We start from the raw sequence: 16,291 nt of genomic DNA on the forward strand, positions 1-16,291 counted from the left end.
ACTTTAGCTTTATTAATGTTTTTTAATGTCTTACAATGCAGTATAATAATATTAAAATGTCTTATAATGCAGTATAATAGTATAACAATGTCTTATAATGCAGTACAATAGTATTATGACGTCTTATAATGCAGTTTAATAGTATAAACATTTCTTATAATGCAGTTTAATAGTATTCAAATTTCTTATAATGCAGTTTTGGCTTCATTAAACTGTATTATAACGTCTTATAATGCAGTATAATAGCTTTAAATGTCTAATAACGCGTCCATGTACAGTGCTCGTGTTAAGTTATCCTTTCAGGTGGATGTGCTGTCAGGTGTCAGATCATCAGCACCAGGTCGTGGATGGAGCCTCTCGTTTATCAATGGTGCACTGGGCGGTACTGGAGCCGTCCTGGTGGTGGCGCTGTGCCGACATGTGTGAGCAAGGTCACACGGTGTACCAGCGCTCGGTTGAACCGTAGCTTCGCCGTGTTCGCTCCTCAAACTGCCGCCGTCCTCTCCCCTTCATACCGTCACAGCCATGGCGGACAGCGCAAGCGAGAGCGACACCGACGGCGCGGGCAGCAGCTCGGCCACACCGATGTCGACCTCCGCCTCGAATTCGGGCAAACCGAGCATAGTGATCTCCCAGTTCCGTCTGGAGGAGCTGACGAACCGCCTGGCCTCGCTGCAGCAGGAGAACAAAGTTCTGAAGATCGAGCTGGAGACGTTCAAACTCAAGTGCAAAGCCCTGCAGGAGGAGAACCGGGACCTCCGCAAGGCTAGCGTCACCATCGTGAGTAACGGGAGAGCTAGCTAGCTGGCTACATGCTAGCACCCCCTCACGCCACTTTGCACTGCGTTTGTCAGTGAGCCAGGTGCGGCTGCTGCTGCGTGTTTAGCACCGAGCGGCCAACGGGGACACGTTAGACACGACAACTCGCATTGTTATCTTTATATGAACACTGCTTTCTGCTGTTTTGCTAGTGCTAGCTCTACTAATATTCGCTAGCTAGCATTTGGTTGGATGTGTTGCTAGTTTAGCCAGCGGGCTAACGCTCTTTAGGGTGGATGGGCATCGTTAGCACAACTAGTTTGTTTTGCCCTGCCAGCGCTCGGCTAACAATAGCTTAGCGGCTAGCGACCAGGTTAGGGGCGTTTAAAAAAAGTAGGTGTGCGCCTCACGATATCAGTTACCGGACTGCTAGTTAGCTGTTTGGTCAGCTGGTTACTAGGTGTTAGCCATTGTCACCACGTTTACCTCCGTCAGAGGTGGTGTGGGTGACTTAACTGGGAAATAAATAGCCCAGCAGCAGCAGCACTGGTATGGGGCGATGCGTCATACGTCTCCACGCTCGGTTAATCAGCCTCCGCTTCATACTAATGTGTAACTGATCTCGGTTGGATAGATGGGGAAGTATGTAGGCCAAACTTAGCGAGCTAGCTCAATGCCAGGCTCATATGTTGGCAAGTCAGCCCCACTGCAAGCTGCCCCCCCTCCTCCCCTCTCCTAAAATGTGCCAGGCTTAACCAGCATGTTGCTTTCTATTGTCCATCTCCATGTTTTTGAACAACTGACACAAGGAGAGAGGGGAGGGGGGGGTGGTCCAGCTCGCAGAACAGACTGTTGCTCCGAGGTCAGTGGAGAATTTGAGACTGGCGCTAACAAGGACAGACGTATCACCATCGCCCTGTAATGCTAGCTGCTGTAGCTGCCTCAACACATCTCCCATGTTTCACTCTTTCCCTCACTGTCAGTCTACCCATTACTGCAGCAGCTCTTGAGTCACTGGGGGGGGGGGGGGAATTCCGCTTCCTCTTTGGCTGACACATTTCACTGCAGCAGATTTTTGGGTGGTTTGTGTTTGTAGTATACTTCAGTGCACCGTTGATCACATTATAATCTGAATAAACCTTGAACACAATCCCAGTTTTTTCACGTGCTACCAGACTGATGGTCGCCTGTCGCCGCTGTCTCTTTTCTTTTCCATCCCGACAGCAAGCGAGAGCCGAGCAGGAGGAGGAATTTATCAGCAACACCCTGTTCAAGAAGATCCAGGCCCTCCAGAAGGAGAAAGAGACCTTGGCAGTCAACTATGAGAAGGAAGAGGAGTTTCTCACCAATGAACTGTCAAGGAAACTCATGCATGTGAGTGGGAACAAGATCGTTTATTGTTGTTGTCAATATCCGGCACAATAGAGAAAATAGTTTGACCCCTATGTGATAACTAGTCACGTTGTTAGCAAATATCACTGCGGCACAGAGATGCTTTTCTTTATTCTCCATTATGCAAAGTTTGTGGCTACTGCGTTGTCTAGCATGTTCAGCATAAGCTTGCTGTATGTGTGTATCAATGGACAACACCCTATGTTTCAGTGCACGGCAGCTAGTGCATTATCATCAACTGTCCTGGTCCTCGCCTGAAGCCTGGAAAGGCTCAGGATGACTTCATTGCGGCTGCTAGCTGCTCCAAATGACTCTCAAATTACTCTCCTCCCGTCTGTCAGTTATTTGGTTGTGTCTGTTTTCCACATCTTATTTCCAACTGCAGAGCACGCAGCATGTGCATGCTCACTTTCAGTGGCTAACTGAAGGGTGACTAATGGTGTGTTGATGTGTCATGGCGTGGGAGTCTGCAAGGGACACATGCAAATGCCTAAGCAGACCCTGCTTAAGGTCATACTGATGGACTTGTTTGGGGTTTTGTTGTCTTACCTTCTCACTTAACATGAAGCAGACCTGTGCCTGCCTCTGCGTCTGCCTGGAGACTTGGTGCTGACAAATGCCCCAAAGTGTGTCAGTGTGTGTGCTTGTTTACATGGGCATGTGTTTCAGTCCTGTGATGATGGATTGCAAATTGAGGAAATGCGGTCATTTTTTTACTGGGTGTGTATATGCTCCTTAAGAGAAGCACTGTGGTCGATTGTTTAGTCTGACCTGGATTTCCCCCATCGATGGGAGTTTTTGCTGAAGTTGTCTAAAGTTCAGTAGCCAAATTATGCATCAGCCTCAGCAAGGATTTGAATCAGTCTGGATTTTATGACCCATACCCTGTTAATTCTGATATATTCTAAAGTGCCCATGGGATTTTATTTTATTTTAAAGAGAAAGCTGATCAATTATTTCAGATCAATTGTTATTAATGTATAAACTAATGAAAGGGGGAGAGTTTGTAATGATACCACACTATCTGTATACACGTGCTCACATTGCCACCGCTCTGGTGTTGCTAACAAATGGCCTCTGCTTGAAGGACAGAAGAATCCAATGGGGATGTAATATCTCAAGGTGTCCATAGGCTGAAAATACAGAAACATATTTTCACTCAGACTTGGGTATAGCCACAACTCGCCACACGGTACAAAGGGTTGTTGCCAGTAGTTTGATTACTTAAAGGGAGGAACCCTGTCAAAACAATTCCTAAAATTCTTTGTTTGTTAAATTGAGGATGATGGCTGCAACGGGTGTGTCAAAACTCGATTGGCCGTTCTCTCAGCCAGGATACTTCAGAGCCATTCATTATAGGTGAAGATAAGCTGCCTTGTTCTGAGGTTTTCTTGTTGTTTCTATTGGTCGCATAATGGAAAATGTTATTTTTCCCTTTCCAGTCTTTTCCCATAAATGAATTTACATCCCCCTTTTTCCTGTAATGAGTAATCACTTATGTAATAAATCACACAGCCGTCCCGTTTTAAAACAGCACTGAGCCGCACCCGTTCTTTGTACTGGTGAGATGCCAGAGGTGGTTACTTTGGTTGCCAAATCATTATTTTACTCTGTTTATTGCTCTGGGAATTGTACCATTTTGCTTTAGCAAGCTAAATAAGATGATCCGAGTGTATTTGTTCACTGTTGTGAAGTCTCCTCCGGCTTTGGTTTCTCTCCCTTTCTCATTTTTTTTTTTTTTTTTATTCACCTCCTCCTTCCCCCTCCGTCCTTGCCCTATCCTCCCCTTTTCCATCCCAGCTCCAGCATGAGAAGGCGGAGTTGGAGCAGCACCTGGAACAGGAGCAGGAGTTCCAGGTTAACAAGCTCATGAAAAAGATCAAGAAGATGGAGAACGAAACCATCTCAAAGCAGCTAACACTGGAACAGGTATGTACAGCATGGAGGAGCAAAGTATCCAGTGTGGAACTACACTTCTCTGAGTTTGTGTCCAGTTATTGTGGTAAAGCGAGTTGCCAACATTTTACCACCCTTAATTCTTCCCATTGAATGTTAGCTGGAAAGAACATGTTGGTCTGTGGCTGGGTTCAGACCTGTGAGTACAGAACCAAAAAGTTTCCATGCTCTGAAGTCAGGATATTTGTGTACATGTGTATGTATGTGTTTATTGTTGCTATTCATTCATCAATGTAAAAGACATCCTAATGTAATACTGTTGTGCATTTTGCCCAGATGGAGGTGCAACACAAAAACACAAATCAGCATCTTAGTTTTGTTGCGGGGTTATTTTGTATCAGTTGGTGATAAAGACATCTTTATTGGCCATTCTTCCATGTTGTTTTTCTATCACTCCGGCTCTCTCACAAGCAGACATAAGAGCTGCAGTTCTTTCAAAGAGAAGCTTATCTTGACAGAGACCTTGGTTTAGCAGTGCAGCATATTTTCTGTGCAAATCAGCGAATGCTTTCCAAAGTCATGTTTTTCTCTGGAAGTCACACGCTTTCTTTTATTCTCCAGTTGAGGCGGGAGAAGATCGACCTTGAGAACACATTAGAGCAGGAACAAGAAGCCCTGGTCAACAGACTGTGGAAACGGATGGACAAACTGGAGGCTGAGAAAAGGTGTGGAATGATAATATATGATAACTGTCTAAATATCGAGAGATGCTGCCTCTTTTTACACCCATATTCATACACAAAAAAGCAACTCCACAAAAAAAAATGTGTAGTTTCTTTCGCAACCTATTGTGGCTTTCATTTAACATCTGATGATTGTCTATAAATTGGCCAGCATTTGCACTAGTTATTATGAAGCCTAATGGGTTTGCCTAATATTAAGCAATATTCAAAAAATGTCTACAAAAGAAACTTCATTTTAATCTAAACTTGCCTTCAAGCTATTCTGCAAGTGGACTTTCTTTTTTTTGGTCGGCTTTCTCTGTCAGACAGACAGACAACCACACACACACACATACACACACATATTCACAGGCATAAATAAAATGCCTCTCTGTCACTCAACAGTTGACTCATCTTCACTTATGATGCAGAATAACAGTAACTCTCTGATCTAGATAACACATTTTGAGGTCAATGTTTTTTGTTTTTGTTTCTGAAGGCTTGATTTATCGATATTCAATATGGCAGATGGATGAAGAATAAGGATTTAAAAGGTTTTATTATTTTTGAAAGTTTAATAAATAGTCTCAGATGTGGCCAGTAGGCTTTAGCCCAGAGATATGTTAAAGATGGAGGATCGCATATATTTATTTAAAAAACCTTTTCATTATAGCTGCTTGCAGACATGCACTGAAGTCCCCAGTTCCTCTGTATCTTCTCCTGAGTTGATGCATGTGTGAACACAAAGGTCCGAGTGAGAGGCTTCTCAGTTTCTGCTGATTTGTGTGCCTGGCCTCCGGGTACAATATCCGTAGAAATCCAAGAGATGTCGATGTGAGAACACAGCAGGGGATCCCCCACCGTTGCTGTTGTGAACGCGTCTGTGCAGAGAACCTCCCACTGTGTTGTCCATTTGTGAAAGGCAGACTGCGGCTAAACTCCGTAGCCATTCTCCGGAATTTACCCGCAGGTCATTTCTAAAAACGGCTTATTTCAGTTAATTATTTCACCTATGTGTTATCTTTGTTTTTCTTAACTAGAATCCTTCAGGAGAAGTTGGACCAGCCCGTATCAGCTCCTCCCTCCCCAAGAGATGTTTCCATGGAGATAGACTCACCGGAGAACATGATGCGGCATATCCGCTTCCTGAAGAATGAGGTGGAGAGGCTTAAGAAAAGCCTGCGCACCACTGAGCTGCAGCGTAAGTGGCCTCAACTTGTCACATGATCCGCAGGGGGGTGCAGCCTCTCTGGGGGGCAAATTCCCTTTATGGCTAATTAAGGATGTGATTGGTAAAAGTGATAATCAGATAAACTGTGATGGGCAGATTCACCCTAAAACCAGTACGGGCTGGTTTTACATAGAGAACAGGAAACTCTCTGGCTTTGTGCTGACATAGTTTACAACCTCGTTAGCTTCTTGTCATTTGCTGGTCACATTAAAACCTGAGATGGTGTAAGATCGCCCTTATAAAGTAGGGGAACTGCACAGTGGTCAGCAACAAGGCTTGAAGGAAATACCCTCTGGTCTTAAAATACAAATCTTTTCTCTTAACTCCTTTTGAAAGCGGTACCCGTTACATCTGAGCTCTGTATTATTGTCCTTATGATTCTCTTGAAGGTCTTAAACCTGTGAACATGTTCTGTCTACTATCTATTACTATTCTACACTATCTATTCTGACTACAACGCTCTCAACTTGTGCAAAACCTCAGATGGAGCAAAATACTTCTTCTCCTTCCTCTTTTATTTTGTTAAAAGCTGATCAGCATTACTGCTATTATACAAGCTGCAGCTCCAGTCCTGTGTAGAAACCTGTAACTTAAAAAGTAGATACCATAAAGAAGACTATAATTAGGACACTAAGCACTACACCACACCACACTCAACCACACAATATTAATAAACGTATAACACACAATTCCCAGCTGTATTTTGCACTATATATTACATTAATACTTCATGGAAATACATTAGCAAATAGGTTCCGGTGTAAGTACCAGTGTTTAGTGCATTCAAGGAGGCCTCAGGTGATTGTTGGGAAAAATAATCTTGCTGATGCCTTTTAAGAACACTCCAGCATCAACTACTTTTCAAGAGCAACTCTTTCATAGGGATAAAACAACCCTTTTCACAGTATGACTTTCAAACTTAACAAAGTTTCTTTTCTCATTTAATTCGAAGGGACAATATAGCAGGTTAAAGATTATTTGGGATGGGACCCCCAACTCTATGATACCAGATTATATTGTAAACGAATGCACCTTTAGAAAGTTAACAAAACTGTCTAAAATGTGTGCTAAAATATTTGGAAGGAATTCATCATGGGAGATTATACTAAATATGATATTGTCAATGTTTTGTTTTTACCACTAGAGGGAGCCATTAGTGTAGTTCTAAAAACAGTTCTGCTCCTAGTAAAAAGTTCATGCACCACTCCACAGTATGGACTCCATTTGGAACCCTTTAAATCTCTACTATGCAATATTCACTATGCATATATTTTCTTGTCTTTACACTGTATATTTTATTTTAATTACATTCATTAATTTTTCTATATTTCTATATATATTTGTATATACCTTAGACTTAAGCTTGGAATATTACTTACTACTTGCTGATGTTATTTTTACTCTTGCTGCTGTAACTGCTGCTCATTTCCCCAGTGTGGGACTAATCAGGGATTATCTAATTTTATCTTAGTCCAACTGACACATTGTCTGAGACAAGAAGTTAGACTGAGTCTTCAACTGGAGAAAATCACATCATTGCATTCATTCACTGATAATCTTTTGTGTTAATAGCAGTCAGCACGGACCCACTACTGTACAATCAAACTAGATAGTTCTTGGAAGTTTCAGGAAGGAAGGGGGGGTGTTATATCTGCACATTTTTTAGATACCAAAGGATGTTGTGTTTTCCCCCTCTCTGTTTAATTGTAAGCAAGATTACACACACTCAACTAAACGAATTACTACAAAACCTGATGGATGCATTCTATATGGGTTAGAGAAAAGCCCATTACATGTTGGTGCAGATCCAGGGTTTTATATTTCACTTTCTTTAACATTGCCGGATATTAATTCATCAATCTTCAGGGACACAAATGAGGCTTATTTAGGGAACTGATATTTGAGTGTGTGAATTATGGTGCAGCTTAAATGTATTAAAGCGGACTGTTGGGCCTTTACAGAGGTTTGTGCTCTTATTGAGTGACTTCCTACTCTCAGCTGATGTCATCTGTTTTCTGTCCCCCTCCCAGACACAGAGAAGCGTGCCCAGTACATCGAGGAGGAGCGACACATGAGGGAGGAGAACATCCGGTTGCAGAGAAAGCTTCAGAGAGAGATGGAGCGCAGGGAGGCCCTGTGCAGACAACTGTCTGAGAGTGAATCCAGTCTGGAGATGGACGACGAGAGGTAGAGGATGGGACACATGATATGACAGATTAATAAATACACTGCAATAACTCTGGTGTGAAAAAACCTTATGTGTCAGCAAATCGAGGTAAATGGATGAAAGATAATTCATCACAGTAAATGGCTTGGCCTGTCTGCTGGAGTCTGATGTTGCTGGGAGAGGCTGGAGACTTATTTGGCTCCATCTGCCATTCATACTGCTGACACTGCTGATAGAATGAATGGGGCCCTGAACCTGTTACAATAAAAAGATGAAGGAACAAAAGAGGTATAGATGTGAAGGACACAGAGCAGTTGTTCTCCTAATGGCCGGTATTTCTCAGCCCTGTAAAGGCTTTCTTTGTGATAAGGAAGTCAACAAAACCTGCCTGTTTAAACATGCCTGTTGGCCACATGTCACCACCCCAACCGTTCCAAACTGCCTGTGTTTTTTCTTTCAGTTTGGAGTCAGACTATAGCTGTCATTATTACTTCAGACACCAGTGGTAACACAGGATATTAACAGCAGCTTAGTTTAATCTAGTCAGATCTCATTATAACTGAAAAGGAGCCATGCTCTCAGGATCATATAAGCCAGTGACTGCTTTGTTTCTTAATGAACGTGAGCTCTTAAGCTTTACGTACAGTCACAAAAACATTCAAATACTCGTCGCTCACCTTTAGTTTGCTAGGTATCAATCGTATTCCATTAGGTTTGGGCCAATGAACGAGGATGATCGTCCATTTCTTAGCCATATCCACATTCAAGTTTTTCTTTCAGTATTAGGTATCTGCATAAACTGAGCCAGATCCTATAGAGAATTTAAGATACTCATATGTTCATAGAACAGCCTGTGAATCTCACAAAGTGAAACAATGCAGCTGTAGACGTGTTAATCTCTCACACCTTGTTTTTATGAGCTTCTCGTTCTGAAGACTGGAGGTCACAGGTCTGTTAAATTAATTTATTGATATGATGTAAATCAAAGTTCATGTCAGAATCAGAATTCTTTTTATTGCCATGTATATTTGCACATACAGGAAATTGCCTTGGTGTGGCTGCTGCATGTTTAGACGTTGCCATCCTTGACTGTGACTTTTACCAAAACTCTTAAAGATGTCTCACTCTGTTGGATTTGTTGGAACAGCAGAAGAACTCTCGGCTGTACAGTTGTGGGACAGACATCTGAGAGGTTCTTCTGTCACTATCTTCAATCAGACATTGACGTACAGACAACAACAGACAAGTTTAATTTGTGACTGTCTGTTTTCTAGTTAATTAGTTACAGCTGATAGGACCAACTACCAAAATCAGACCTGATAAATGAATGTTTCCTAGCCTGCACTGTTAATGTCAATGATGATTGCCAATTTATTATTAACTTCTTATCATAGTAAGAAGTTATGTAAGGACATAGCTCCTGCATACACAGGATTCCGATCACATGTTGCTGTCAACTACAATATCTCTTGTTCTTCTTTGTCTCTTTTTTATCATAAATTCAACCAAAGCATGTTTTTACATGTATTTTTACCAGCTGTAAATTTTCACCCTCTTAGGTACTTCAATGAGATGTCTGCACAGGGCCTGCGAGCGAGGACCGTGTCCAGCCCCATCCCCTACACCCCCTCCCCCAGCTCCAGCCGACCCATATCACCTGGTAGGTAGATTTGACATGGCCACTGTCCAAGGAATACAGCAGTAAACAAGGTACATTACGTCAGAGGGTGGCCGACAATAAAAAAAAACGCCTTTTGTGTCCAACGATATGACTCATTGGCACAAACGCAAGCTTTATCTTAGTTATAAAGTCCATCATAATCCAATCTGGAAAAACATCCTTTGACAAGTTGAAGTTTATTTAAGGTCAGCAAAACCACAAATTCATTTTCCGTGAAAAATGTTTGTCCTTTATCCCCTTTCTGGCCAATCAGTTTATTTATATTGTCCTTCAAAACCTTCTGTATCTGCAACCCCCTGTTTCTGTGGAAATCAAATTCATTCCTCTGATTAAAATGAATGACGGTGGGTTGAGTAATAGTTTTGGTGCAGACCACACGGTCGTATATCCCAGGAAGAGCAGCACGTCTCCGTTTGACTTCTGACTGGCTCTGCGTCCTCCTCCATCTCTCTTACCCTGTTTCCTGTCGATCCTTTCAAAATAAAGGCAAAAAAAAAAAAAAACTACTCACAAATGTCGAATAGAGAAACGTTCACATAGCTTATCAAGTCATCTCAGCTACAGAATTTGTTATCTCCAAACCAAGTAACTCAGGCTTTTTTGGGGGTTTATCAGATATTCAAGAGGAAGGACCAGTTGTAACTCTGGTTTTTATGTGAATATAGTTAATGAGTAATATCATCTTGCCCACACGGATAGTCCATAGAACTGTTGGTGCTCTTGCTCAGCTAACATGACCATTAGTATAGTACTGAGGTAAAAGCACATCAGGGACATAAAATGTACACACTTGTGATGTTGACAGGTATTTTTTGTAGATCCAATTTTCCCATTTCTTTATCATCTAAACTTAGCCCCAGGTGTCTTTTGAATCCTATTGTAAAAAAGCAACAAATTCAGTGCAAAGGGGATCAGGCCATTCAGGGTTCAAAGTTCGCTGAGTCATGCTTTTTTGTGATTCAGCATGATATCAGACTACAGCCCAAATGTTTGCTCAATCATAAAATAGAGCTACGGTGCCAAAGCACTGCTGTTTTCTGTTCAGTCAGCAAGATACTCTGTTCACGCAATCTTGGACTATATAATCATACAACCGGTTCTTTAGGAAATGGCAGCACTTTCAATCATAATATAATAACCTGATTAAAAAAATTAAAAAAGTCCTTACATTTTGTACAATGTTGTCTTCCTTCCACAGGTCTCTCATATGGCACCCACACAGTGGGCTTCACCCCTCCAGCTACACTGTCTAGAGCTGGCATCTCCCACTACAACACTCCTGCCCTGCACGTTCACGGAAGCTCCTCTCACGCCGTAGCAGTAAGTAGCATGCATCCACGCATCTTAAACCAACATCTGTTGAATTGTGAATGTTTCAGGATGTTTTAGGTTGCTTGTTTTGTTAAGTGTTGTTTGCGATCCAAGGCTCTCATAATTATGCAAAGTGCGAGGAGATCCAACTGAAATTTTAGTAAAACTGAATGTGCTCCAAGGTAATAGATGTAATAAAAAAATCTTAGTTCCCATGTGGTCTTTGCACTATTGAGTGAACTGTTCCACTTTTTGTTTCTGTTACGTTTTGACAAAAGGCACAAGCTCAGCCCTTTCTTTTTATTGAAGATGCTGCCCTGGCCATCACACCAGTTTGTTCACTGGTACTGGACAGTTTGTCAGTATTGGGAACTTTCCATTTATGCACTCTGGCATATTTGATTTGAAATTTAACAGTGACCAGGAGTTTAACTGTCTTGTAAAGTGTGAGGTTTGCCAAAAATGGTTTCTTGTCGGCTATGGTGATGATGATGATACAGGTTGCCTGTCAAGAGCTTCAGCTATGATTGCATTTACAAGACTGAAATGTCACTCCGTAGAGTGCATACCTCCACCAAGGCCCAATGCTGCACACAATTTCATGGTAGTCAGTTGAGTAGTTTTTACATAATCCTGCTGACAAGCCAACACAATATCCTTGTTGGAGGTAACAAGAGGTCATAACACACTCTGAGCAGGGCCTCCTCTCCCCTGGACTAAGCTAACACTGGATGCTGGTGTGACTCACTGTCTTAAGAATAGTATGAGATGGGACAAGCTGGGGCTAGCTGGTCAGCATACTAACTTTAGTAGAAGTGATTTTAAATAGGAGCAAAATAAGAGTTGAATTGGCATTGCTTTCTAGCCCTTGGTAAGTTTTTAATACAAAACAAAGCTTGCTGAAAACCTTTTTATAAAGTACAATGCACATCCATGATGGTTAATTGGGCGTCATCTGTTGATTTGACATGAAAGGACCTAATATGTAACTGATAATTTAAGATAAGATAATGCTTTATTAGTTGGCGATGGGGAAATTTGCAGATAGATTTAAGAGAGCTTTATAAAAATATCTCAACTAAGAATGTTATAAAGATTTCACAAGCTTTCTTAATGGATGAGTCCAAATGCTCTGACAGTCTTGTAAAATCAGAAATGCTGCCAAAAGTTGTGTATTCAGGCCGTGACAGGGCTTCATGAGAGAGATTAAATTAAATGTCATTGTTGGTTTAGGAGTTAAGACTCTTTTCTCCCTGCTCCTCCGTACCAGCTCATTACTCCCATGTTACTCACTTCTCGAGGGACCACTGCCAATTGGGCACTTACCAAGTCACAGTGACTCCGTGTGTCTTGGCTACATCTTGCATTTTCCTACAGACACGGACATGGGAAGTTTGTCTTGAAAATATTTTTGATTGTTTGTTTTTATAATTCACTTTACAATCTGTACATGTAATCCTTGTATTCAAATAGTTTTAACTGACCACTTTATTGTGTCCTTCCTCCTTATGACTTTATAGTAACTAGTCTCTAAACTATTTCTTCCATAATTAAACTTTACCTCCCACTCTATTTTATATCCTTGGCTACATCCATACTGCTGCGTTCTAGTTTGAAAAGGCGTTTTCAAAGTAAGGCGATCTCAGTCCGCACAAGAGTTTTGGAATTGTTTTAATCCTCGTCCATACTAACACCCATGAAAACGCCTAGCACTAGACCAATCATCTACACTGGGCACGCTGTATCGATGTAAACAAGAAGGAATGTAGGGCTTGCAGGTCTGAGGAATTGTTGCAGATTGCATGCAGAGTAGACCATATCTCTCCCATCAGCCCACAGCCCACCCAGGAGTGTAACACTTGGTCTGGAAGATCAGAACTTCAGAAGGATTAATTTTTCTCTAAAGCCCCTTTTTTCGTGCCTCCTTGCTGGCAAAAGCTACGGCCAGTGGCATTATGAAATCTGGTTGTCCATTTGTCTGTTGAATTTCCATGAGCACAGATGAAAGTATTATCATTATGTGGTGGTGGCTACAAACAAATCAACAGAAAGAGGAAAAATGCTTTTGATCCGTAGTGAAACTGCAGCGGCTCAGTAAGCTGAGTAGGAGGTCCTTCCCATGACCCGGGGCGGATTTGCGTTGCTCAGACCACCTCCAGATTTTGTCTGGTGTGATGGGCTCGCTATCCGATCTGAGGACGTACACATCTGTACTGTACAAACTGTCCGCTTGTGATCGTATCACAAAAACAACATAATAATACCAGGAATACCGTCGAGGGAATGTCTTTGTTGTTCAGAGTCCAATGTCGCAGTGACCTGAAAGACGACAATATTTAACACTTCAGCTTGACTGGTTGATGAAGTGGAATTGCTAATTTCAGCTCGTGAGCAATAGTTCTGTGGAGAAAACGTGACTCACCAACAATCTTATTTTCCTTCAATGGTTTGGAACTCTGGAAACTGTCTAACAAAAAGCACTGATTCAATTCGCCTCCCTTTTGTACACTGCTGTGCACACAGAGGTTCATTGTTGCTCCATCTGCCAAGTAAATTTCAAAATGAGAATAGTTTCACATGTTGCTCTGACATGTCTGTTATTTCATAGAACAGGCTCATTAATGTGTATTACTCTCTTTCTCAAACAGAGGCCCTCTCCAAGAAGAAGCACCAGCCCGGACAAATTCAAGCGACCAACGCCCCCACCCTCCCCCAACACGCACTCAGGGGCCCAGCAGGCTCAGCCTCAGCTACCCCCACCAGCGCAGCCCATGGTCCAGTCCATGTCCTCCCCGGCAGCTATGTCGCATCATGCAGCAGCACATCATCCTCCCTCCCAGCCTTAACGCCACACACAAGTCTCTGTCTTTGCGCGTTAGTGCGCCCACTGAATGGCACGACGCTACCGCAACAGCAGCTTCCATCATTACCAGCTCTGGAAGTCAAGTTTCTTAATCTCTACCAACTCCACAAAAGAAGCAGCTTCAACAAGTTTTAGGGTGGAAAGAAACAAGTCGGCAGCTGAATGAAGCAAGCCGCCTGCCAAATCCACACGTGGCGTTACTTAACTTCACTTTTAAGGAATGGATGGACAGAAAAATAATCGCTTCTGGGATTTGTAGGCCAATTATCTGTTCCATCTTCTGTCTTGTACATGTTATGTTTTTGTTTTATTTGCTTGGGACTGTAGCTGGTTGGAATTGTTGTTGTGGCGCTTCTAAGATAGCACAAGCAGCACATGAAGTAAGTGTCATGGTGGTGTTTTCTGATAGGTTGGATGTTTGGATCAGTGGATGAATGTATGGTTAGAGAAATTGATGAATTGATAGATGGATGTGGTTGATTCTTTGCGAGCCTATAATATGACACTCAACCGCAGTAATGTCCACCATTCCAGCTCATCCCCCTGCCCCCTTTAGGTCTCCGAAGCAGTGTCAACATTCCACCCCCCCCCGACCGCAAGTTTGAACAGCTTTGATTAGGTCAACAAGAGTTGTCACAGAAGACTGCTGGGAGTTTCTCCACTATAGGGCATTGATCAAACAGGGCATGTGCCACAGTTATTTTAGTCTTTTGAAAGCATTCGAGGCTCTGCAGCTTTTCAGTTCAATTGAAAAGGAAAAAAAACAAACATCATGGAGGACGGGTGCGGGGACATAAACCACAGATAAATGTTGCCTTTTTGAGGTGTATAAAAATGTAGTCTGAGGTGTTACAACTTAGTCATGTACTCGGTCTCTTCTCTGCTCTTCTCTCTCTGGTGTATTTCTGAAAGCTTCTATCATCCTTATGGATATTCCTCATCAGAAAAAGGAAAAAAAACATAATGCTCTTTACACTAAATATACATACTGCTAAAAACATTCTAAATGAATGGTACTGTTGAACTAAATTTCTATGTATGATTAAAGCTCTTGAGATGACAACTTCTGTTTTTAATTGTCAATTTTATGGATAGTATTGTGACAACTGCAAGGGTTTAACAATGACGAGCTTTGTAGACTTTGTAGGAACAGTCATGTTTTTCAGGAGACGTCCGTTTCATCAAACAGAATTTAACGGATCCTAAGCGATGCAATGGTTCCACTTGGGTTTGATCTTTTTGTGTGTTTAGCTTCACTGGATTGTTTCCTTTAAATCATGATGTCCCACTAAACCCCCACAGCAGTTGATGGAAAGTGTTTGTGCCTTAAATAAAACTCCACCATCAGACCTCACGGAAAACCATCCCCTTTAGTTGCATTTAGTGTTGCACGTGCACGGAGGTAACTAAAGATTTTACCATCCAGCTTAATGAGAAACATGTTAAACTGACCGCTCAGGCTTCCCTACGGTCGAAAACTGGTAAGACTTCATTTGTCTTTTTTGTCTTTTGTGACTTGTGTTATCAAGTCATCTATTGCCACCAAGAAGTTAACACTTCTGGGAATATCTTAAACGTTTCCTAGCAATCCAATGACTTTCGTGATTCCTTTGACTTTTCCTCTCGGCACCACCATAAATTTTAAAATAATGGATTGCCATAAAATTTGGTACCCAGTGTTTGTCAAAACAAACTGCCTTTGATCCCTGAATGTTCTTTTGATGCTTTTGGGGAAAATCCCAACTACTGCATGTTTGGCAGAAAACATACACACGGACATTCATGGTCCCCAGACAATGATTCTTTGACATTTCATCTAAAGCACCATCTTCAAAGCTAAGAGCTGATATGTTTTTGTCTACTACTCATTAGCGAATGTTAGCATGCTACATTTTATTAAAGAAAATTGATGTTCATCGTACACATACCTGCTATCATTCTTAACTTTCATTGTTTAAGACAAGTTTTCAAATAGTTTTAACCGTATATCAACCATTCTCATAACTCTATTACCCTGTGAGATGCAGAATTAGCATCCTCAGCATTTGACCCATGGTTAAGGTTTCATGAAGTTATATGTTCAAATCAAAACAATAGAGCTGGACCTACCAGCCAGCCGACGGGCCTTTACACTTTTACAGCCATGCATGTAGCACGACTGAAACATTAAATATCAGTTCTGCTTTGACATCCATCTATTGTGACACCACTACATCTTGTGATAAGCCTCTTACGTCGGATTCTGTGCCTGTATCCAACACCGCATGGT

The 16,291-nt window shown here is 41.9% G+C and overlaps 1 protein-coding gene across 1 annotated transcript; it reads left to right on the forward strand.

Moving 5' to 3' along the window:
- Nucleotides 1-445: 445 nt before the first annotated feature.
- On the forward strand, nt 446-15,085 carry LOC128453647 (coiled-coil domain-containing protein 6). Its single transcript, XM_053436652.1, has 9 exons — nt 446-780; nt 1,984-2,133; nt 3,952-4,080; nt 4,669-4,772; nt 5,810-5,970; nt 8,031-8,187; nt 9,727-9,827; nt 11,047-11,168; nt 13,808-15,085. Exons 1-9 carry the CDS (start codon nt 526-528, stop codon nt 14,003-14,005), a joined length of 1,377 nt encoding a protein of 458 aa, XP_053292627.1. The 5' UTR covers nt 446-525; the 3' UTR covers nt 14,006-15,085.
- Nucleotides 15,086-16,291: the final 1,206 nt, after the last annotated feature.

The sequence above is a fragment of the Pleuronectes platessa genome, chromosome 12 (genome assembly GCF_947347685.1).
Source record: "Pleuronectes platessa chromosome 12, fPlePla1.1, whole genome shotgun sequence".
Classification (NCBI taxonomy): domain Eukaryota; kingdom Metazoa; phylum Chordata; class Actinopteri; order Pleuronectiformes; family Pleuronectidae; genus Pleuronectes; species Pleuronectes platessa.

What these genes read in the sequence shown, in the direction of transcription:
- LOC128453647 (XM_053436652.1), top strand. Translation starts at nt 526, where the DNA reads ATGGCGGACAGCGCAAGCGAGAGCGACACCGACGGCGCGGGCAGCAGC. An exon ending in GCGCACCACTGAGCTGCAGC is followed by an intron (nt 5,971 to 8,030) that starts GTAAGTGGCCTC and finishes TCCCCCTCCCAG; the next exon opens with ACACAGAGAAGCGTGCCCAG. An exon ending in CTGGAGATGGACGACGAGAG is followed by an intron (nt 8,188 to 9,726) that starts GTAGAGGATGGG and finishes TCACCCTCTTAG; the next exon opens with GTACTTCAATGAGATGTCTG.